The sequence below is a fragment of the Zalophus californianus genome, chromosome 8 (genome assembly GCF_009762305.2).
Source record: "Zalophus californianus isolate mZalCal1 chromosome 8, mZalCal1.pri.v2, whole genome shotgun sequence".
Lineage (NCBI taxonomy): Eukaryota > Metazoa > Chordata > Mammalia > Carnivora > Otariidae > Zalophus > Zalophus californianus.
Window position 1 is genome coordinate 8,930,265 of NC_045602.1, and position 23,479 is coordinate 8,953,743.

The 23,479-nt window shown below is 43.8% G+C and overlaps 1 protein-coding gene across 5 annotated transcripts; it reads right to left on the reverse strand.

Annotated features, from left to right (window-relative positions):
• Positions 1-1,084: 1,084 nt before the first annotated feature.
• E2F6 (E2F transcription factor 6) lies at positions 1,085-23,176 on the reverse strand. 5 transcript variants are annotated; one of them, XM_027623279.1, is made up of 7 exons: positions 22,506-23,176; positions 13,352-13,406; positions 9,336-9,552; positions 7,440-7,595; positions 5,838-5,952; positions 2,980-3,127; positions 1,085-2,310 (listed from the first exon to the last, which is right to left on the reverse strand). In XM_027623279.1, the coding sequence occupies exons 1-7, from the start codon at positions 22,611-22,613 to the stop codon at positions 2,261-2,263; spliced, it is 849 nt and encodes a 282-aa protein (XP_027479080.1). In that variant the 5' UTR covers positions 22,614-23,176; the 3' UTR covers positions 1,085-2,260. The 5 variants fall into 5 exon arrangements, with proteins under 5 accessions (XP_027479080.1, XP_027479082.1, XP_027479083.1 ...); XM_027623281.1 differs by having other exon boundaries at positions 9,336-9,476; positions 22,506-22,592; XM_027623282.1 differs by having other exon boundaries at positions 7,440-7,643; positions 9,336-9,476; positions 22,506-22,592.
• Between the last annotated feature and the right edge of the window lie 303 nt (positions 23,177-23,479).

Here is a 23,479-nt window from a genome sequence, read left to right on the forward strand (position 1 = left end):
GTTGAGGAGGATGGCCACCCGACACGGGTACTGACTGCGGGCACGAGGGCAGGGAAGTGGAAGGAGGGCTTTATGCCAGGTCCGGAACGAAGACGGAATTCTGAAACCAGACAAGAGGATAGCAATTCCAGGCCGAAGGGTAAGAGCAAAGGCATGGGGGTGACAAAGCGTGCCGTGCGTTTCAGGTCTGGTTTGGGTTGGGGGCTTGTCGGGCGAGTTAACAAGCTTGGAAGCCAGATCGGGGCCAGCCCGGAGGCTTTCTACATCAAGAGTTTGGACTTCGGCTGGAAGGGCACAGGGGACACTCGGGCTTCTGACCAGCGCTAGGTGGCCGAAAGGTGAGCAGCGGTGTGCACACAGGGAGACGGGTAGCCGAGCTGGGCGTGGGCATGGGCGTGGGAGGGAGAGCCGCCGAGCCAGGCTGGAGCATGTTTACTTTAGCAGTTGTAACAATCAGAGACCAAACACCCCAAGATAGATAGAGTTCATTGATAGACCATGTCTCCAGCTGACGGAGGACCTTCGCTTCCAAGATCTCATTTCACCCTCAGAACAAACTGTGAACAGTTGTCACATTTCACAGGTAAGGAGCCACCTGCTGCTCGGGGAACGACAGTCACTTCTGCCAATGCTGCCTTCGTTGGTCTGGAGGCACTACCTTCTTCTTTCCTCCCCAGCCCGTTATTCCTGCTCAGGAAAGGCTTGTTACCCTGTACTTCCCCGTCAGTAGAATGGTCACGGGCCTCCCGTCTTCTCCGGCCTACCCTCCCAGTCGCTGGGCTCACCTCCTCCTGCGGTTTCAGCCATCAACTTACGAACGGACATCTGCCCAATCTCCCCCGCAGAACGTGGAGGGAAGTGAATCCTAGACGCTCAGCAGTATTTTTCAGTATTTTGATTTTTGATTCCTTTTTAAAATCTTTTTTAACATGGCCTTATTTTCAAGTTGCTTCAAATCTCTCTCGGAAAGCAAGAGAAGCTCAAAATCTGAATCTGAATGATGCTGACGAGAATCCTATGCGGCAGGCAAGCCAAGTATCATTAGTCCAGTTTTACAATTCACTCACTCACGCGCTGATTTGTTCAAACATTTATTGAGCACTTTTGATGTGCCAGGCATGGTGCAAGGCGCCGGGTATAACAATGATTAAGACAAAGTCCCTCAAGGAGCTCACAGTCTAATGGTAAACTACCGAGTAAACTGAGGCACAGAGTGGTAAATGACTTACCCAATGAGGTAGAGAGAGCTAGGTACTTGGAAATGTGGGACTAGAGCTGGAGAGAGGGCAGGGTACCACTAACTCATCAAAAGCAAACCCCTTTGATTGAAAAGCAAGGCTGCATACAGAAACGTATTACAAAATCTGCTTGCAAAAAGGTTAAAATAGTTTCCAATTTTCATCATGATTAAATTCACGTCTTGCAATGAATTAAGCCATTACCTGATAGTATTTCTATACTTGTCCCTAAAGCTTTAGGGCGCGCCACCAGTCGGCTCAGACACAATAACCCTGTAGGGAGCTTGAAATCAAGAATATCAGATTTCAATTTCAGCACTGGGAACCATATTGAAATCCTTTAATTAAATCCATGAACTTTAAATGTATAGCATATTTATGATACTTCTACATGTAGAAGTTTGGAAAAAACTTTCCTCTAACCCCCATTCAGAGGATTCTAATAAGTTATAGATACCACAGAAATTAGAGAATTTGTCTGTTACTTTCCATATATACATTATTTTGGCTATACAAGGGTGAAAAGTTTGACTTAGACATATTACATAAGTAATCTAAACATTATACAGATATATACAAAGACATCACATTCAGATGCCTGTGTACACCCATCGAACGTTTAACAGCTAACCGCAGACGTAAACCTGTGTAAGGCAATTTCTCTTGTGATAATGACACACGATCCTTGAAGGAAAGGGCAGAGTCCGCGAAGCACTGTCCACTTCAGGCCTGACCTCTGTCTCCGTGATTCTCTTCATGATGAAGTGAGTTCAGTAGGCAAGATGTCTATTTCACTGACAAAAAGCAGTGAGTAATTATAAAAAGAGTTGTTTTCAAATGCAGAAACCATAATTATCCAGTAATCGAAGTAGTGAACTTCTCAAAGCCACCACTGGCCTTGACGCTGTGACAGAACCAGAGAGTTTCATGGATGATTTATTGCTCTGAGAATCAAATTTGATGCATAATTCATCCACACGGGATGCTCCCCAGGAATTCAGTACGTGAATTCTCAAATGCTATCAGTTGCTCACTTCAAGCAATTCTTCACTTTGCTGTGGAGGATTTTCTTCTGAAAAACAACAAACATGGAAGAGATTCTCCTGAGTGAGGGTTTGAGAGGTAGACAGGTAACAGAACATATAACGTGAGTGCTTAAGAAAAAGGCTGAAGACCCCTGGTCAAGAACCACATTGTTATGCTAATGGCATAAGGCTGCCGTAAAGTCTCACAAGAACAAACTGGAACCCAAACGCGCGCTGACGGCACCTGTCAGAGGATGCGGATGGCCTTCTCTACCCGGAGACTACACCAGGTGGCACCACCACAGCATCAAAACTATATGGAATTTAACCATCAAGTTGTTAGAAATAGTCTAAACTGTAGTTAAGAATTACTTTTTTTTTAAAGATTTTTTTATTTATTTATTTGAGAGAGAGAGAGAGAATGAGAGATAGAAAGCACGAGAGGGAAGAGGGTCAGAGGGAGAAGCAGACTCCCTGCTGAGCAGGGAGCCCGATGCGGGACTCGATCCCGGGACCCCAGGATCATGACCTGAGCCGAAGGCAGTCGCTTAACCAACTGAGCCACCCAGGCGCCCGCGTAGTTAAGAATTACCTTGTCATTCTTTAACTTTTTTGTGGATAGACAGTGTAAAAATATCTGTAACAGCACAATAAGACTATATATCAAAAACCATTAGAGTCTTAAATTTTCCTAATCACAGACTCGGTATAGTTACCTTTATCAGGGTGTTCTGGATGTTTGTTTTTAGATGAAGAGGTGCCTGCACCTTCAGACACTTTACTACTTGAGTGGCCCTGCTCCACTTCACATAAATACACATCAATGGGGCCTCTGGTGCTCCTTATATGTACTGTGATAGAGTTCTGGCAAAAGACACATAAAATACCATAAAAAAGACACATCAGGATGAATGCGAGAATTCATTAATGATATTGTTTCACTTACTAGAACTGCCAAAGTTTCATTTCAAGGGATATCTCTGAAATTTTAAGTCCAGCCGCTTTTCCTTCTACCACACATTTGAGAGAATTGTGTAGTTGGCCTCCGTCACTCCTGCACCAGCCACCGGACCGCCAGCCAATTCACGGCGCTGCCAGCTACTCAACCGTCCGGTCAGGACTTCGGGGCCGTGGTGCAAACACCTCCCCACTCGAGAGCCCACCTTTCTCTACTCAAGGAGCTGACCCCTTCTAGGAGTCTGTACTTGAGAGTCCAAAACCAGTGTCTGGATGACAGAGAAATCTCAAACATGCTGTTGTCTCAAACGGTAAAGGTGTGTTTAGACCTTCGGATCGCCGAAGAGGTACCGTGTTAACTGAACGGGCCGGTCTCTGTCCACGTGAAAGAGCCAGGGGATGGGATCCAGACAAAACACACCCCAGAAATGTAAAAAATATTCAGAAGAATTGCATATAAAGGACTATTAATTATGATTATTCACATCTTTTGGCTTTGGAGCTTTAAAATTTACTCAAGATAGCGGGAAGTAGGGTGCTTCTACTGAGAATTATGCTAAATTCTTTGTGTTTGGGGGGTGGGGGATGTGTGTGTGCACGCATGTGCACACCGAAACCTGGGAATGAACCAATTTATGCTAAATTCTTAAGGAACAGTTCAGTTATAAATGATTCCTTTGTTATTCTGACTGGAAGCGGGTTCAAGTGTCACACGAAGTCTGTTCCCTGCCCTCCCACGCTGTGAGGCCTGGGCTAGGTCCGGACACCATGCTCCCTCCTGCTCCACACAGCTCACCAGGATCTTAACACAACTGCGCTCAGGGAGATGCAGCTTATCAGAGGGTCTCAAATCCCTGTGTCACCTTCTCTGCGGCTTCCTGGGACCAGACATATAGGTGGGAGAAAGACCATCCATGCTCAGGTTCTAGACCGCCAGGCCTGGTCTGACTTGAATGGTGTAGCTTATACAACCCAAGACACTTCTACACAAAAGTATGTTGCTTTTGTGCAGTTGCTCAGAACTGGCAGCCAGCTGAGGACTTCCTATTCCGCCAAATCAGAGCTCAGCAGCGTTTTCCGTAAAGGGTGAGACGAGAGACAATTTTGGCTTTGCCGGCCATACCATCCCTGTCACCACTATATAATTCTGCCATTACAGAGCGAAAGCAGCCAGACACAATGTCTAAACATACGGGCATGTGGCTGTGTCCCAGCGAGACCATGTATAAAAATCTAGCCAGCCAGACTGGACGTGAGGCCAGCACGGCCACCCCGGCTCTAGCTTCCCAGATCTCACCCTGCATCTTTGTGGGGGTTGGGCACACTGAATGCAGTGTGCCCCTGTCTACGACTCCCACTTACTGCTGAGAATGGCTGCCACAGGGCCCACATTCATCAGCCTTTAAACTGGACTCTGAGTCTTGGGCATGATCCAAAAGCTCAGCAAAATTTAGCAATTATAGCCTAAAGGGGCTCACAGCACAGGGGAAAAAACCCAAAACCCCATCAGTCACTGCAGCATGGACCATCATGTCCCAAAGTAAGGATGTGTTGAAAGATCAGTGGTTAATTATTAAAAAAAGTTTAAACATCTCTCAAACGACTCCTATTAAATATAAAAGTTACTTAGGCGACTTGGAATAGATCAAAATCTAAATAGAATAATGAGGAAACATCACCCGTAAGTCACAACTTGAGTGTGACTAGATTAGAAGTTGTCCCTTAACTGATTTATAATACACTGTCAAGTAACATGGGTGCCCACTTGGACAGCGGTCCGCTGGGGATAGGACAGATGAGCAGGGAATCTTCTTCACTATGAGGGAGGTGCGTCCCTACAGCAATGCAGAGGGTATCACTAGGAGCACCCGATGGATCTACCAGGCTGTCAGAACTTGATGATCTGTCTCAAGGGCCACACTCCTTGGTTCTGATTCCATCCCTACCTATGCATTTATTTGTGTACGTCTGAGGCTACACGATTAACTTCTGATGACAGTGACCTTTCAATACAAACTTCCCTGCGCGGGGGCATGTGCTAAGCAACTGGCAGCTGGTAAGAATATTCACACCCACACAGAAATTTCACTTTTCATTTTGAATGTACCAGTGTTCTAGTTTATTCATTAGTCTTTGATGAGCCTGGGTAGAGTTAATTCCTTAGAGCCTTCGCTGACACCAGATATACTGCTGGAACTTCAAACAACGAGGCCAATTCTTGGTGATTCCTCTAAGAGGCATTACGGTCTATCATCGTCGACTATTGTCTAACAGAGGCACTGTGGGGCCTGAGAGTACAGTATACTCCCAGTACAATGATTCCCACCAGATTCTGAAGCCAAACCATCTGGGCTTGAATTCTGGTTCTGTCACTTACTGTGTGATCATGAGAAAGTCCATCTCTCTGTGCTTCAGACTCCTCCCTTTAAGAGGATAATAATCATGACTATTTGCTGTGTTACTCGAAACAAGTTAAAGTGTGTGAAGTGCCTCAAGCAGTATCAGGTAGGCAGCTAACATGCACGTGATGGTTACTAAGTCATTACAACTGTGACAGCCTAAGGAGCTGACCTGTCTCCCTCTTTAAAAAAATCCTTAGAAATGCAGGGATACCTACTTCTCTGGGAGCTGGAACATCCAATCTGGTTTCTGCCGGAGCTTTCACTGCAATAACAATCTGCTCGTGGAAGGCTTGAATGCTATGAATGTCCTGATACGTCACATACGCTAGTGTAAACATCAGTCAAGGGTCTCTAAGCAGAATGCTACGTACTGAGGAGATAATTCCTCTCTTATAATACATGCATACAAGTGTAATGTTAGAATCTCTGTAGTTTTTATGGGATACGAACTCACAATTAAGGAAAGCAATTGGTAAAAAATTATTTCATATATGATTATTATTTCATCAACAATTCTTAAGATTTTACAAAGTGTTTTACAATATTTATAACTCGAAGCATTCCTTTAAACTCTAGCGTCGTGATTATGACGACAATTTCTGGAGAAAAATATTAATAACGCACACAAAACAATTCAGGTGAAGGTGTTTAACTACTCCCTGCCCCCCATTTCCTACTCATTGCTAGATCTTACTATGAGAACCTTTGGAGACAAAATATTCAGTTTTGATGACAACCTCCTACAATACAAGGAGGAAAACATCTGTAAAAAAGGGGAAGCAACTTGGAGAATCAGTGTTTCAGGGCCATTGTGTACCCATGGGGTTTCTTGCGTCCCAAATTCTTCTCCATCTCACTACGTGAATTTTTTCATCTTGTTTTACTATGTCGCCTGAAGTTTTGCCAATTATGTGATTTACTGGGTTTCCCCAACATTTTTTGTTTACTTTACAGATTTTACTTTCCTTCCACTAACCAGACTATGGAAATAGAGGAGTCTGATGCAGAGAGTCAGTCAGTCTGAAGCACGAACCGCTGAGGATCAGTGATTCCTCACAGAGGGGCAACAAGAACGGAGCAGATGGGCCCAGGGGACCCGGGAGACCACGAGAAGAACGCCACCCAAGACCAGTCTCCCCTGCTGGTCCCAGAGGCGCAGCCAGCTCCACCAGGCTCTGCGGGCCAGAGCGGCAGTGCAAGTGCCGAATCAATGACAATTTCATTCTGTTTTCAGAAATAAACTCCAGTTAACAAATTAGGGAAAACCTGCATTTCACAAACGCCAACAGATTCTACTATCTTTACAGAATTCTGACTAAAAAAACAAACAAGAATGGGCCACTATTTTTATTTTAAATGCAAACACGGATGTTGGTACATGGTCACGAGGCAGCATTTAACCTGAACAAACAGCATACAAAAGAGCAAAAGGCATTTATTTGTGTACATCTGAGGCTACACGATTAAACCTTTACTTGCTTTTAAAACTTCTAAAGCTCTGATTTTGTATTCTGAATATATTAATTAAATCCCCAAGCTTATTTTAAATAAAGGTTATTTAAAATAACCTGCCTTGGAAGGAGAAATTTTTTTAAAAACGGAGAGAGTTAACAAACAGGGTTGCTGGAGAGGAGTTGGGGGGGGGAGTGGGGAAACTGGGGGATGGGCATTAAGGAGGCACTTGATATAATGAGCACTGGGTGTTGTATGCAACTGATGAATCCCTAAATTCTACCTCTGAAATTAATGATACAGTATAAGTTAATTAAACTGAATTTAAATAAAACATTTAAAAAAAGGACAGAGTTAAAGGATATCTTTCATTTTCTTTGTCATCTGTTAACTCAAACAACTGCTGAGCACAATCCTTAATTAACTCATCCAAAGCATCTTCCATTGCTGATAAGTCAGAAAGTTCCTCCTGCAGCTTCTTCTGTTGGGGCACTGCTCCAAAATTGCTAAGATCAGATCCTCTTTAAACGTATTTGGAAAAAAACAAAAAAACTCACCATCAGTAACATCTAGGAGATGATAGAGAATACAAGTTAGATTACTGGAACTTCTCCAAATGTTGACACCAGGTATTTCACAAACTGACAGACAAAACTAGGTACCTGAACGTCACCTGTGACCTCCTTTTATTCTAGACAACCATTATTCTTCCTATACATAAACTGGTTTTTGTCCCCATTTCTAGTCTCTTACACAGGGATTAAAAAACCCCAACAAACCATTATAAATCTATGGAAAGTTAATACTAATAAGGAAAGCTGATGGAGGTCATCGAGCCCAGACCAAGAGTCACTAATACCGTTGAAGTCTCAGCTCTACTACTTACAGCAAGACTTTTTACAAGTTATAATCTTTTAGTCCCCTATGAAAAACAAGGAGTACAGACTAAAATGATAGTTCTTCTGCTAAAATTCTGAATATTTTTCCCCTCATGTGCATATTATACTTGCTTCTATCTGAATGTAATGATTATATTCATTATTCTTAAAAGATATACTTTCTCTAGTTATTACTACCTACCATATCATATTGGTATGATATGACCCAAGCCACTGATGTTTTTTCTTCTTCTTTGTGGAAAATAAAGATGAAAAAGGCTGTGGCCACTTTACCTTTGGTTTACTAGTTTTCAAATCTGATTCCAATTAGTGATTCAGAATGCAATCTGATATTAACCCTGAAAGTGTTATTTAATGTTATTTAGCAAACATGTCCAGATTAGAATTCAATCTGCATTTCTGTACTACTGAAAAAAATAACTTCCTTTATGAACCACTTTCCTCTAACAGCAAAGTTCATTATTTAGAGCCATTTCGTGATCTTTGTTGGTAGATTTTTCATTTGCCTGAAATGTATTTGTATGTACTTATACGATGGAATTGTTTCTTACTGATCCACAGTATTTGCTTATTGTAATTATTAATAGCTTTCTTCTTATGCACATGTGCACACACACATCTATATGTATAACTACATCTATATCATAAGGTCTTTTTTCCATGATCCTCCCTAATCAAATATGAAATCTTTAGCAACTGACTTTTCTTTTTTTTTTAGGGAGATCATGACCTGAGCCAAAATCAAGAGTTGGACACTTAAGTGATGAGCCACCCAGGTGCCCCTAGCAATTGCCTTTTAGATATTGTCTACTGATTGTTTTTTACATTCAGGACAGTGTGTGATCCACAGCCTATCTGACTCATAACCACTTGGGGTAGTTAAGAATGTAGATTAGATTCCTGCCTTTGCCCCAGAACAAATGAATTATAATCCCTGGGGCGGGACGCCTCTAAGTGTTTATCACATTACACTGTTTTACAACCTCAACTGATTTCCTCCTGATAATCAACAATCATTTGGAAAAAAAAAAATCTAAATAATCAGACGTCCCCCTCTTATGATTTTGAAAAACAAAACTCTTAAAACTAATCATTATCCCATTCAACTTTTCCGTAATATCAGAATGACATTTTAGGTCTATGGCTTTTATTTAGTCCTAAGTAGGAAAAAAGTATGTACCTTGTGGGACAATGTGAGAAATTTTTATAGAATCCTTTCTTAACAAGAAGCCATCTCCTACTTTGTTTTGTCCTATCAAAACACTGCTAATATCTAGTGTTTCATGCATGGTATTGTCACTTAATGAGAAGGGAAAAAAAAAAAAAAAGAAAAAAGCCAGGAAAAGTTCGAAACCAACTCACATCCATCGAATATGGTTCTTAGACTTTTTCTCAACCAGATCGATTCCATCTAAAACATTGGTGATGTCATACACTCTTCGCTTGCGCACTCCCAGTTTTGTGGCAACCTTGTTTAAGTCGAGAACACCCCCAGGAGCAGATCTGACAAGATCCATAAATTTTCGAGTTAAATAAACCAGAGATACATCAAAACGAGGTCTCTTCACTTTTAGAGCTTCTGGGAAACAAAACAAACAAATTTATAAAATTCTCAATAGCACTTCTTTCTCAGCTCATTAAAAAAAGTAATCTATTTCCTCAGTAAGCACAGACCCCTACAGAAATTCTACACACTGAACACAGCATAGGTAATTTTTATGAAATAGATTTCTCACACTGGATAAAAATGTATCAGCCTAACTCAGGTAAACAAAGGCTTTAGTCTCAAAGGAGGATTTGAAATATGCAGCCAATTCCCCTAGACATGGGAATTTGGAGGAGTCTGTGGCATCTTATCAAACATAAAGTAGAGAGTTTCTACCCCCACCACTCAGGAATAGGATTAGAAACGGTTTTTAAAATTAAATTTCTTATTTGGTCTTCAAGTTAAGAAATTCTTTATAAAGCAAAGAAAGACTTGGCTTTTTCTTTTTAACACTTAAACTGTTCCTATACATGTCATAGTGTAACCCTGATGGAAGTTTTTCAAAGAGCTCAAATTAGTCTTCTATTAAAACATTAGGACATATCTTGAGGAAAAGTGGCATGTCTATTTTTTTTAAATATTCACTAGCCTATATTAACAGATAAGCAAATGAAGGGGGAAGATCTCTTTAATTCCCTCCCTCCTTCACCCGCTCTGACGATTTTAGTTTTTTATACACACCCTGCCCCCGCAGCACACAGACACACACAAGTGTCAATATGTAAACGTAACTTTTAGAAACAACAATAACAGACTATTTTTAACAAGCTGCTTTAACTCAACATTGTGAACATCCTCACTTGGTAACAAATGTATTTCAACGTTATTCTTTTTTTTCTTTTTAAAGATTTTTTTAATTCATTTATTTGACAGAGAGAGACACAGCGAAAGAGGGAACACAAGCAGGGGGAGTGGGAGAGGGAGAAGCAGGATTCCCGCGGAGCAGGGAGCCCGATGAGGGGCTTGATCCCAGGACCCCGGGATCATAACCTGAGCCGGAGGCAGACGCTTAACGCCTGAGCCACTCAGGCGCCCCCCCCAACATTTTTCTTAATGGCTGCATAATATTTAACTGCATGGAATATTTGCTAAACCTACCCCAATACTGGAAATTCTGACTGTCTCCACCTTTGCTATTTTGCCCGATACTTCAGTAAATCTCCCTATAGCTAAATTTTTGTGCGCATCTTTGTTTCCTTTAGTTAAGTTCCCTGATTTGCAACTGACCAGTAAAAGGGTATTTTAGGGAATGTCTGTCCCACTAAACCTGCTATCCAGGTGGGGGTTCTATCAACTTTACAAAGTGTATGTGTGAGAGGCTTGGCTCATGTGCTTGCCTGAACCCGGTATTAGCGTTCCTTTCATTTTTCCCAACCTGATATTAAAAAACAAGTTCTTACGGTTTTTTTTCTTACAGTTTGTTGTGCAGAGTAAATATTTTACAAATAACCCAGGTGTCCTTTTGGTGTGGAGTATATGATCTCTCTTTTTTCTGCTTTCATAGCATATGACAGTGAGTATGCTTCAAAAGAAATATTCATCCTGTCTTCAATCGGGAAATCCCCGTATCCAGAACCTCTAAAACGTCACAGTCAGTTTAAAGCCCAGTGGTGGCTACTCCAAGAACACAAGTATGTATTTTATAACGCACATGTCTTCTCTGTGGAGACCACTCCTACACTTATGATTGAACAGGAATAAATAGAAATTAAAATGGGGTTTAGGGCCGCCTGGGTGGCTCGGTGGGTTAAGCGGCTGCCTTGGGCTCAGGTCATAATCCCAGGGTCCTGGGATCGAGCCCCGCATCGGGCTCCCTGCTTGGCGGGGAGCCTGCTTCTCCCTCTCCCTCTGCCTGCCTCTCTGCCTACTTGTTCTCTCTCTCTCTGCCAAATAAATAAAAATCTTTAAAAAAATAAATAAAATGGGGTTTAATTAGAAGAAAGTCACCATTCTACAAAAAGCCTTGGCAGACTACAACAGAGAAATTCTAACGTGAAAAAGCATGTATCTAATCACGCTAACTGCTAACATGATAGGGTTTATAAGCTCAGGGTTAAGTATATTCCCACCATGTTAGTCACTTTCGAAAGTGACTTTAGAAAGGTATTAACTGAAAAGCTATAACCTGACAGTTGTTGATGGAATACAAACATGATTCAAAAGGTTTTCAAACTAAAGATGTTCCTTAGTCTAGTAAGGAGCCCTATCACAATGTCCTGAGGTCAGTGCCAAGCGAGGCACCCAAGCTTCCCAAGAAGAGGAGCTGAACGCTGACTGGAGCGGGAGTAAGGAAATCCTGAAGGGGGTAAGCGGGCAGAGGACAGAAAGGTAGAGTGGAAGGTCTTCTCCCCTCTGATGGAGGGCAAGGGGCTTAATGAGACAGAGCCATGGTTGAGAACAGGTAGATTCAGGGAACCCACAGCTGGTAGGGATGGTGAGGGCAGCAGATGAAGACCAGGCTGCCCAGTGGAGCTGGAATGACCTAGAAGGGCCCTGTCTTTCTGTCCAGCTGTTCTCCACTGCCTAGTTTCTTTTAAGGATATGAGGTGGCTTATAAATGTAATACAAATAAGTAAAACCAAATAAACGAGTCAGGGTTTTCTCTATTTGTAATAGAACACTGTGGAAGAATTCCAGGTTGCATGAGATCCCTTCCCAGTTCTGTGTTAGGAAAATCCCCCTGGCGGCAGAGTGGAAGAGCCTAAAAGCAGACAACCTACTGAGGAGGCCATCCCGCTGTGTCAGCTAGGGAGGGAGGGAGGGCCCACACTGCAAGCAGCAGTCTAACCCAGTGGTTAAGACAAGGGGCTCGAGTCCAAGGTGTGGGGGTGAATCCTGACTGAGGCCCCAGTTTACTCAGCTATAAAAAATGAGTAATAGGGCGCCTGGGTGGCTCAGTTGGTTAGGCGACTGCCTTCGGCTCAGGTCATGATCCCGGAGTCCTGCGATCGAGTCCCACATCGGGCTCCCCCTTCTCTGTGGGGAACCTGCTTCTCCCTCTGCCTCTGCCTGCCACTCCCCCTGCTTGTGCTCACTTTGTCTCTCTCTATGTCAAATAAAATCTTTAAAAAAAAAAAAAAAGAGTAATAATCCACACTTGTATTTTAAAGGGTTGTTGCGATAATGCATGCAAAAAGTCTGACGCAGCTTGCACTGTACAAGCTCAGTGTGTGTTGACAATACTGTACGGTGGTGAGGACGATCAGACAAGGGACACACTTCCAACGTAAAACGGGCCAAACGTGGGCACCAGCTATGGGTGAGGCTGTGGCAGGGGCTGAGGAGAAATTAAGGGCTTATATATAAAGATCTACATGTGGGACCTATGCACAGTCTATTCCTTGTGGTCAGGACCTAATTAAGGGGGAGTTAGGGGTGGGGCTATCTATGGTAACAATTTCCAGAAGGATGGGAACCAGAGCAACTGGTACTCCCTCTCCTTTCGATGACTCTGCACGCTGGTCCATGGCAGGAATGGGACAGAGCAAAGGGAATCAAAGGAAATCTTGAGGCCAAAGACAGTTCTCCTGCCTGTTGTCAATGGCCTTCAATTCTGCTGACAGCGACAATACTGCTCTCACAGAATTTCGAGAAAATATCCTTAAACATAGACCATTCCATTTTAAAAATGATTTCTAAAAGCAACAAAGAATAAACTGGCACTTGTGCACATTATTCAGCCCACAATCTCAGGAGTTTTTGCTCAAAGTCAGTGTACAAATAATATATTTTACTTAAGTTTCTCATCAACTTACGTACATTTAAAATAAATCGTTTAAATCATATGAAGTTCAAACTACAAAACCTAAAATATATTCCAGGATCAACTTACTTCTCATGGACACATACTGTACATTATCTTCTAAATTAATCCTTATTTTTGATGGCTAGAAAAAAGAAAATACAAAAATTTAAATTAGTAATTTAAAGACAACAATGCAAAATGAGCAAAAGCAAATGAACAGCACCTCCTGGATAATGTAAAGGCTTTTTTTTTTCACCCTGGGGTATAATGAGTTGTGAGAAAAGCAGTCCTTCCTCCATACTGGATCTACTCTAACTGTGCTCACAACTGGCAGCGCTCATAGAGTTATGCTTCTAACGCTGCACAGGCGTCCATGAGTATGGATGGAGTAGTTACAGAAAGGGGTGGGGGAGAAATACAAATGAGAAGTTACTACTGAATAGACACTAATGTACCATCCCTATCAGATACTGAGGATAAAAAGGAATACAAAGATGATTGGGAAACGGTCTCTGACTCTGGAAAGCTCAGCAGAGGTAGAAGATACGTCTAAAGTAGCAAATGCTCACCCCTTGCTATTTAAGTGTAAGTGGCTCCTAAAAATTTGCTCATCAGTTTTCACAGGTGGCCATGCATTCCCATTATAATTAATGGAAAAACAGCAGCATTTCTGATAATGAAAATAATGCATACTACCTAACTAGAAACGTTGGTATCAGATTAGTAAAAAAACTTCTTTTAAATTCTTCAAACGACCAGGAAATGAGTAGCAGCTCCACTCCCAATGTTCACCATCTTATCAGGTATTTAGAAGCTATGAAAGTTTACATAAATTGGTAGTAAAACATCTGTAATACATTTAAAAATCTTTTTTGCAAAAAATAAATAAAACCTTTAGATAAAGCCAGGTAAAGAGAAACCTATATTAGCCTCATGCTTACAACAAAGCACAACGATGACACGTGCTTCCAGACAGGCTGTGATCAGGTTCAGCTCTTGCCTCAGTGAAAAAACTGGCCCTGAAATTGGCTGTAGTACTGGAATAGGTGAATTCCATAGGTGCTCTAAGAGAAGAATCGGCAGGAACACTATGGATGCACCCAGAGAGGGCTATCACAGAAGGATTCACAGGGAAGGGGATCCCCAGCTGAGCCTTGAAGGACAAGCCAGATTTTGCCCAAACCCATGGGAAGCTTCAAGAGGGAAGACAGGATTTCTAGTGCAGGAAATGCAACGAACAAAGGTATGAAAATATAAACAGCATGGCACCTTTTGAAGACCCACCTGTGTGGTCAGTACAAGACTAACATGACATTGAAGTTGGAAAGGCCTGCTGAACCGTACTCAACATAGATCATGGAAGTCATGCTAAGGAGTTTGGACTTCATGTCCTAACCAGTGGAGAATCACCACAGATTTTTGAATAAGAATATGACATACCCAAGCTCATGGTTTAGGAATATGAGTATGGTAGCCATACAGCAAAAAGACTGGGGGATGGGGAAGTCTAAAGGCAAGGTGCGCAGCTCAGAAGCTCTTTGTTTATCTCGGTGTCAGCAAATCCTTGGCACAATGATTTCCGTATCACCTATGAAAAAATTATAGCATCTATTAGCAAGTTAACTAACTTGATATGGAATAATTCTACTGAAAGAGAATTCTGCTGTAGAATTAGCAACTTAGTTGTTAGAATGTAACGGAAAACGCAGACCTGCTGGGGTGTGCAAAGACTGAGTCCGGAAGGCCTGTCTTGGGGGCAGGGACTACGCCCGACGAGCTCCCCCAACAACAGCGCTGACAACAGCAACCTGCAAACACGGACCCCGCCAGTGAACCACTAAAGGGCAGTCCTCTTAAAGTTAGACACAGATGAAGGTGACTACCGGTCATTGCTATTTCTATATTTACCCCTTCTGCTAAAATTGTAGGAGACAGAGTTTACTGTAGAAAGATTCTTAAATGAGAAAGAATCCATCCTCGGCACACTGATTTGAAACAGATAAACAAATATCCTAAATTGTTATATGTTCCTAAAAAAAAGTACACAGGAAGGGTTAATATAGCAGGGCTCATAGGTGCCTTGCCTCAAAAAGACTTCTGTTCTTAATTTAGAGTAGCAGGGCCAAGTCCTACATACAAGCACTTAAGGGTATCCTAACTGGCCGCCTCACTATCTCCTTGCTGCACATTCCAGAAGGGCAGCGTTCCCGCTCAGTACTCCCCTTTCTTGTCCTCTTATTCAGACTGCTGCCATTCGCAGGTTGGCACAGGGATGATACCTCAATCAGGCATGACCACAGGAGCAAGGACAACTTGCTTTTCCACACATTCTGCCATAAATGTGGCTGCACTGCATGCTGTCTACACTGAGAACTGTGGGAAAGCAGAGTCCAACGGCATCCTTTTTTTTTTTTTTTTTTTAAACCTTTTGACTATGAAAACACAATATCTTGGAGGAATCACAACAGTATTGTGGCCCCTCCGGGGCAGACATCCCAGGATGTATAAATCCTACAGGTGAACAATACTGGAGATTTCCAAAGTATCCATAGTAATGACACATTCATCTCCTTTATATTCAAAATAGTTCTTGGCTTAAGACGGGTTTTGGACTACCAGTTACCTGACTTCTTAGACACTGAGAGATCTGGGCCTTTATCTGTAACAGAATGTGTTGATATAATTTTATTGCCCATTTTCCAAGCTACTGTGAAGATTAAAAAAGAAATTGTGTTAATTGTAAAATTCTATGCAACCATAAGAGACTATTATCATTTTGTTTTGAACCAGAACAGTGTCTGGCACATTCAAGCACTTGGTAAATATTTGTTAACATGTGAAGTTGAAATAGTACCTTGTCACAGATAACTTCAACAAGTAAGTAACTCAGAACTCTGAAACAATGAGTAGTTAAGACACAAGGACACAGGGTGAAGACCCCCTCTTGTGTACACCATGAATACAGATCCCTGAGAGATTATCAAGCGTCATTTGCTGTGTTCTATTGCAACATCCATCATTCATTATCTGGCTAGATCAGCCTGACACCTGGCAAGACTTTCCAGCTACTCTAACTTTGGTAAGGCATTCAACAAGTAGGCCAAGAGCATTTCTGGAAATAGAAAGGACTAGACAGGCCTCCTTTCAAAGTGGCTTTAAAATCAGAATAAATGAGGGTGCCTGGGTGGTTCGGTGGGTTAAGCATCTGCCTTCCGCTCAGGTTATGATCTCAGGGTCCTGGGACTGAGCCCTGCATTGGGCTCCCTGCTCAGTGGGGAGTCTGCTTCTCCCTCTGCCTGCTGCCCCACCCCCTGTGCATGCTCTCTCTCTCAAATGAATAAAATCTTAAAAAAAAAAAAAAATCAGAATAAATGTTTCCTCACAGAAAAGTTAGTAAGCTATTAAAAAAAAAAGCAAATGAAATGCCATGCCACCCCTGCATTTGGCCCCAAATTATTTAGGTCCCTCAGATCAGAGCAGTGCACCTCGCCCCTGGAGGGAGGCCAACGAGGCTCTACACTCTTGTATGGACACCCCCCCGGCCCCGGGTATGAACCCGGAAGCGGACACAGGAGCTGGAATAGAGAGAGCTCCCACTCAAGTGGAGGGGCCTTGCCCCTCTCAAAAGGAAACTGACTGTATAAGCTCCTCTCAGGGATACCCATTTTCTTTTTATTTTGAAATAATCTCAGCCTTCATAAAAGGTACAGAAGTAGCACTAAGAATTGCTATATACCCTTTATCCAAATACCCCACATCAATGTTTTATTACATTTGCTTTATTATTTTTTTCTCTATACACACATAATTCTTTTCCTTGAATCACCTGAGGGTAAACTGCTGACCCTAAGTAACTCAGTGTGTATCTCAAGGATATTCTCCTATACAACCACTGGATAATTACCAAAACGTCTGTTTGAACTTAGCAGTTTTGAAAGAAACTATCAGCAGAAACCTGGACTTTAAGGGCACTCCAGTGAAGGTTCAAAAGGAAGAGGGTCATGCTACTAGAAAGCAGAAGAAGGGAGATGTCTGTTATGCTGGGACAGAACGCTCAGCAACACCATCAACTGCAGTTACGTGGGAAGGTGACAGTAATGGCTCAGGTAACCTGAGATTTCCACACAAAGTGCTGACTGTGGCACCTGGTTTCTCCCTGCAGCCTACAGTAAAATGTGTGAGAGAGAAATCGAGAAAGGGATTGTTAAACAAAAAGAAGCCAGGGCTTAAAGGCTTTAAAAATTCCCAGACTCGGGGCGCCTGGGTGGCTCAGCTAAGCGTCTGCCTTCAGCTCAGGTCATGACCCCAGAGTCCCGGGATCTAGCCCTGCTTCGGGCTCCCCACTCAGCACGGAGTCTGCTTCTCCCTCTGCCCCTCTGCTCTCTAATAAATTAAAATCTTAAAAAAAAAAAATTCCCAGCCTCTCCAAAAGCTCAAATTAAGAAATGCCATCTGAGAAAGACGAAATCAAAGGCATAATCTAAAGATGAAGGTGAAGGGCACCTGGGTGACTCGGTCAGTTAAGCGTCCAGCTAAGCGTCTGGCTCTTGATTTCAGCTCAGTCATGATCTCAGGGCCATGAGATAGAACCCTAAGTCGAGCTCTGCACTGGGCATGGAGCCTGCTTGAGATTTTCTCCCTCTGCTCCCCCACCTTTTCCAAAAATAACATAAAAATTGAAAAAAAAAATAAAGATGACAGTGACAGTGTGACTGTACAACTTTTGGATAAGACCTCAGGTGGATCAAAGATGGTGCCTCAGAGTGCTATGCGGTCATGCAAAAGGCCTTGAGAGATTAAGGACGAGCCCCACAGACCCTCTAAATCTAGGCCAGGGCCTCTACGAAGCTCCGGGGCACTGTCCATCAGCCTTTCCAGCAGGAGCCCAAGGTGCAGAAGGGTTCATCCAGAAGAAAGGTGGGACGTTTGTCTGCTGAGTGAACCACAACAGGATCCACAGAAGGTCCACACGGTTTCTGAGAGAATCGTATCAGCAAAAACACCATCAACTTGGATGAAACGGGACACTGTTTAGACTGAAAAGACGTTACTCAACACCCAAAATTCTACTGCCAGTAAGCAGGCTGATAAAATTCCTCAGCTACAAATAGCAATTATCTCTCATGAGGAAGAAAGGAAGACAGACAGTGGAACCAACAGCCCAGAGGGCAGAGCTGGGAGCACAAAGACTTGTTCCCTGAGACCTAACCAAGAAATTTCTAACATTTAGCAAGCTGATTTTCAGAACTGCTCTGGACCAGTTACTCCCCTGTGACTCCCATCTCCTCCTTTAGGAACAGGAATGTCTAGAGCAGGTACCCTGTCTGTCCCACTAGTGTGTGCTGGCTGTGCTGGGGGGGGTCCGCTAATGGTGCTTTTCGTTTCATGGCCTAAAGATCTGTAGGGGCTGGACTGGGCTGTATCTGAGGAGCCTGGATTCTTATTTTATTCTCTAAGTATAAAATCTGTTAGTTTGAGGCTCAGATTGTCCCAGATTAGGCCAATGGGAGCCTTTTGAAAGTGATGCCTGTGCAGGACACTTATTTTTGACCTTTTCAGCATCTTGAGGATGGTAGTCCTCCAATTTCTATGGGAGTAAGCTGCCGGGGCGCCAGCGCGGATGCCACTGCTTCTAGAGCTGACCACCCACCACTGGGGGGAGCTGTCACCGGCTCCATTCCTCTGGAGGAGTCTCACTGACAGGTTACTCCGGTAATTTCCCTGAGGGATGCCAAGGGAGAGCTCAGTAGTAGTCAAACCTTAGGAATGGACTACCTAAGAACTTTCCCTTTCAACCCTCCAACTGATTCTGTGCCCCGACTGGTTCAGGCTTGATACCTAGCCTGTTTGTATCTCGGCTGGGGAATGAATGGAGAAGGCAGAGGCCGCCAAGCTGAAAATCAGCAGGACCCATCTCAATGCACATAAGCTCTCAGGAACCAGCAGCTCCTGACAGGCAAGTCAGCACAATGGAAGCTATTTTACTACTGCTCCGATTCCCACATCTGAAGACTGCAGAGTAATTTATAATTTGAGATCTCAAATGACAAAGGAAAGAACACAAGGTCAGTTATAGGGACTAAAATCTTAAGCACTGCCTCTAAGTTGGTTAAACATTCCTCTATACAGATGTCTCTTTGTACTGCCTGCCTATTTTGGGGAGTCATATTCCTTTAAGAGCCCTTTGGAAATATACCTTTGTCCAAGATGTTTGCATTCTCCTCACTCATTCAGATTTTCCTCACTTTTCAAGGTACAGACTGAGTTCCACCTCCAACCAACACCACTTCTCCCTTCTCTAAATTCCAGACAGTTTTCAAGCCATTTACCTGCAGAACATCAAACACTCAGCCAGATACATGACTAAGCTTTGCACAGCAACACACTTCGCTAAATATCCAGTCACTGGCCAGTAAAAACACCGAGAGAGCTGTTTAAATCACCATTTTACAAGCAGGAAAATAAACACTCACACATTTGAACACGTAAGAGTACCTACTTCAGCCATCCCATATTATGTACCAAATGTTTTTGTGAGAGGCACCAAACCACTGCAGATGTAACAACGGAATGGACAGGGTCTCTGCGCTCAGGGACCTCAGAGCCACACACTGCAGACAGGGTAAGCAAGCACAGGGTGCTTTAGGAGCACAAAAGGAGTGCCTAACCTAGTCTTTGACATGTCAGATGTCAGAGAAGGCTTCAGACAAGGGACCTATACATCCAGACCTGAAAACCAGGGGAGGTAACAAGGAAATGTGTGCTTTTAAAAAAAGGGCTTTCTGGGAAGGTAGAGTATGAATATGTAGGGTCCAAAAGAATATGGAAATGTGGAAACTATAAGCAGGTCAAAAAAGATAAATCCAGGAACCTGACTATATTAAGAAGTTTCTACTCTGTTCTGAAAGCACCCTAGGAAACTGCGATAGACTCTTTAAGCCAAATGACGTGGTCAGAAATATGCTTTAAAAAGACCACGATAGGGGCACCTGGGTGGCTCAGTCCTTAAGCGTCTGCCTTCGGCTCAGGTCATGGTCCCAGGGTCCTGGGATCGAGCCCCGCATCGGGCTCCCTGCTTGGCGGGGAGCCTGCCTCTCCCTCTCCCACTCCCCCTGCTTGTGTTCCCTCTCTCTCTGTGTCGCTCTCTGTCGAATAAATAAATAAAATCTTTAAAAAAAAAAAAAAAAAAGACCACGATAGTTACTATGAGAAGAATATCTAGTAAGTCTGGGGGCAAGATCAGAAGCAGGAAAACACTGCAACAATCTGAGAGTTAGATGGTTAGAAGTGCCAAGTATTGGTGATTACTTTTAATTAGATTGGGAGGATAGAAGGCGTCAGTTTGGAAAAGGAAAAAGGCAAGGATGATGCCTAAGAGACTCGCTTGGACAATATGGTGGGTGGATGCCTCCTATAAAGGTAAGAGATAGCAAAGCTGTTGCCTGCTTCGGCAAGATAATAATGAATTCAATTATGGATCGGAGTTTGAAATCTAAGTAGAGACGTCAGTAGACAGTTGGAAAGCTCTGAGCTGGATTTATAGATCTAGGAGTTACTATGACATGGCAACTGAAACTGCCAAAGTTGATAAGAATATCTACGACTTCAAGGGATGTGTGTATCTTCTGATATTAAATGCAAAATTAAGTGGTTTTTCCACAGTTGAGAGTTCAGGGCTTTTATCAAATCCTCAAAGATGAAGACTACCAATATAGATGGTACCAATGAAGATGGTATCAGAAGTCCTAGGAGTGGTGAATGACGTCCCACATGAAGAATGTGTAGAAAGAGTGTAAGAAAACTACAAAAAACACCAACATGTAAGGAATGCAAAGAGAAAGAGTAGTTTGCAAAGGAGCACAAGAAGAGACCAAATGGAGCACTAAGAGTTATGTATGGCCAAAGAAGCCATTCAAAGGTGAGTTTCCAACAAAATGAAGTGGTCAGTCCTGTGGAAACTAGAGATAAAGGGTGAAACATCTGATGGAACTGACAGGGTTGCTGGCAGAACTTGGTTAGAAGAGTCTTAGGGCTGGGGCGCCTGGGTGGCTCAGACGGTTAAGCGTCTGCCTTCGACCGAGTCCCGCGTCGGGCTCCCTGCTCCTTGGGAGCCTGCTTCTCCCTCTGCCTCTTTCTCTCTCTCTGTCTTTGAGAATAAATAAATAAATAAAATCTTTAAAAAAATAAAAAAAAGAAGAATCTTAGGGCTGTGCTGAGGGCAGGGGTCCCCCCCCCCCACCCCGCTGTGGTAATGACAGTGGACACAGTGAATGCAAACAATTTTCTGGAAAAGTTTGGAGGAAGAGATACAAATGACAGGGTTATCTAGAATTAAGGGAAGGCTCTTTTAAGATGGGGAAATATTTAGGATGCAGTTTACGTAGTCAAGAATTTATCATCAGGGGTCAGACATTGTGAGGTTAAATCCAGGCTTTTCCAGATACTATCTAAGCACTGACAAGCCACTTAACATTTCCAAGTCTATTCTGACAAATGGAGAACAAGAACACTAATCTCTCAGGACTGCTACGAGAATTAAAGGAGATTATGCTCATAAATTATTTCTGAGCACTGAAACACCATGGTGATTGGGCATTATTAACCTCAGCAAATGTTTCGTTATTATGGGAAGAAACCAGCAGAAAAGCTGAAAATACGGGGAGAAATGGAAAAACGATGCATTCCATCAATGCCTCTGAGAACCAAGGATTGCACCTAGTCTAAAACAAGAACAGATGAAATTAACCCTACGCAGGGAAGGAGCGCGATCTTAATTTGCTGAACGGGCAGCTGTGGGGTGGGAAAAGTAGTGCAGGGTTTCAAATGGCTACAGTCAAGAGAATGGGAAAGCAGGATGAAGACAAACACAAATAACTTGCAGAGATACAGCGAGAGTCCAGCGGAGGTAGAAAAACGCGAAGTTGGGCAATTTGCTCCAACAGTGCTCCCTAGCCCTAGGTAAAAGCCAGTAAGACTGACACATTTGGGAGCAAGTGTTTAAAGAGGAAGGCGAGAGAGTTTTAAATGAAAGACCGACCGGCTTGGTTCAGAGCACGGGGTGGGCAGCTGGAGAGTCAGGGAGACGCGGTGCTCCCACCACGAACCCAGACCAGGGGGAACCTCACGACCCAGAGGGCGGTGGGTCCGGCTCCCCAGCGAACGAAAAGAGACCGCTGGGCCTGAGACCCGCCCCCGCGCCACCCCGCGCAGCGCCAGGGCCCCGGGCGCTCCCGGGACTTACCAGCAGGCCCTCCACATTGATGGGGTCGCGGCACCGGCGGCGCACCGTCTCCTCCGCCGGGTCCACCAGCAGGCTGGGCAGTTTCCGCGCCGGCCGCTGCTGACTCATGCTGCCCAGCCGGCCGTCCCTCGCCTCGCACCCCGCGAGCTCTCCCGCCTTCTCCCGCTCCGGCCGGGTGCCGCCCCCAATACGCCGGGTCCCGGGGGCCGAGCACGAACCGGGCCCGCGGCCTGCTCGGGGGCGCCGCTGCCTAGGCCGGCCCGCGAACGAACGCGCCACTGCCCCACGATCTCGGGAGATACAACGCCGACGAGAGAACAGGGTGACCCACGGCTCTCAGGACTCCAAGCCCGCCATCTTCCCGCATGCGCAGTGCGCCGCCCCCAGTGCGCATGCCCGCCGCTTCCGGAGCGCTCCCGTGCACTAACCCTCTCCCGGCGGCCGGAGCCCGGGAAAGCCCGGACGCGAAATCCACGGAGAGGATGGCAGAGGCGAGGAAGAGGTGGAGCTGGAATTTCAGAAGAAAGGAACGGGGCCAGAGAAAAGAGGCGGTGGTTGGGGGGTGGGGGGGGGAACGCAATTGTCAACACTGATTATTGAAACTTCTGAGCGCGCGGATGTTAATTAACCTTGAGCCCCCTCCACACACCGCAGGCATTTGCCTGGTGTTGATGCTTAGTAAATGTTGGTAATCAAACCATTGTGCAATTGTTTACTTATAGGCTTCTTTCTTTCTGTTTCTTTTTCTTTCATCTGATGAATAAATTATTGATTATCTGTTGTGTCAGATATCGTGGTGGGTACAAGGAGCTATTCATTGGAATTTGGCACAGACTCAATCTCAAAATTCCAATAGAGGAAACAGAAAAATAAACTGAACGTTTAAAGCTGGAGCCAGAAAGTGTGTTTTCAAATCCTGGCTTCTCTCCTTATTAAGTTTACAAGAGCTTAAGCAAATTACTTAATCACTGTGT

Bases quoted from the DNA above. Each gene is read 5' to 3' on its own strand.
- E2F6 (XM_027623279.1), bottom strand. From the start codon at position 22,613: ATGAGTCAGCAGCGGCCGGCGCGGAAACTGCCCAGCCTGCTGGTGGAC. The intron at 9,553-13,351 runs GTAAGTTGATCC...TTTGTTTCCCAG, and splicing joins ACAGTATGTGTCCATGAGAA to AAGCTCTAAAAGTGAAGAGA. The intron at 5,953-7,439 runs ATATCCTTTAAC...ACTGATGTTTAC, and splicing joins GATGACAAAGAAAATGAAAG to ACTAGCGTATGTGACGTATC.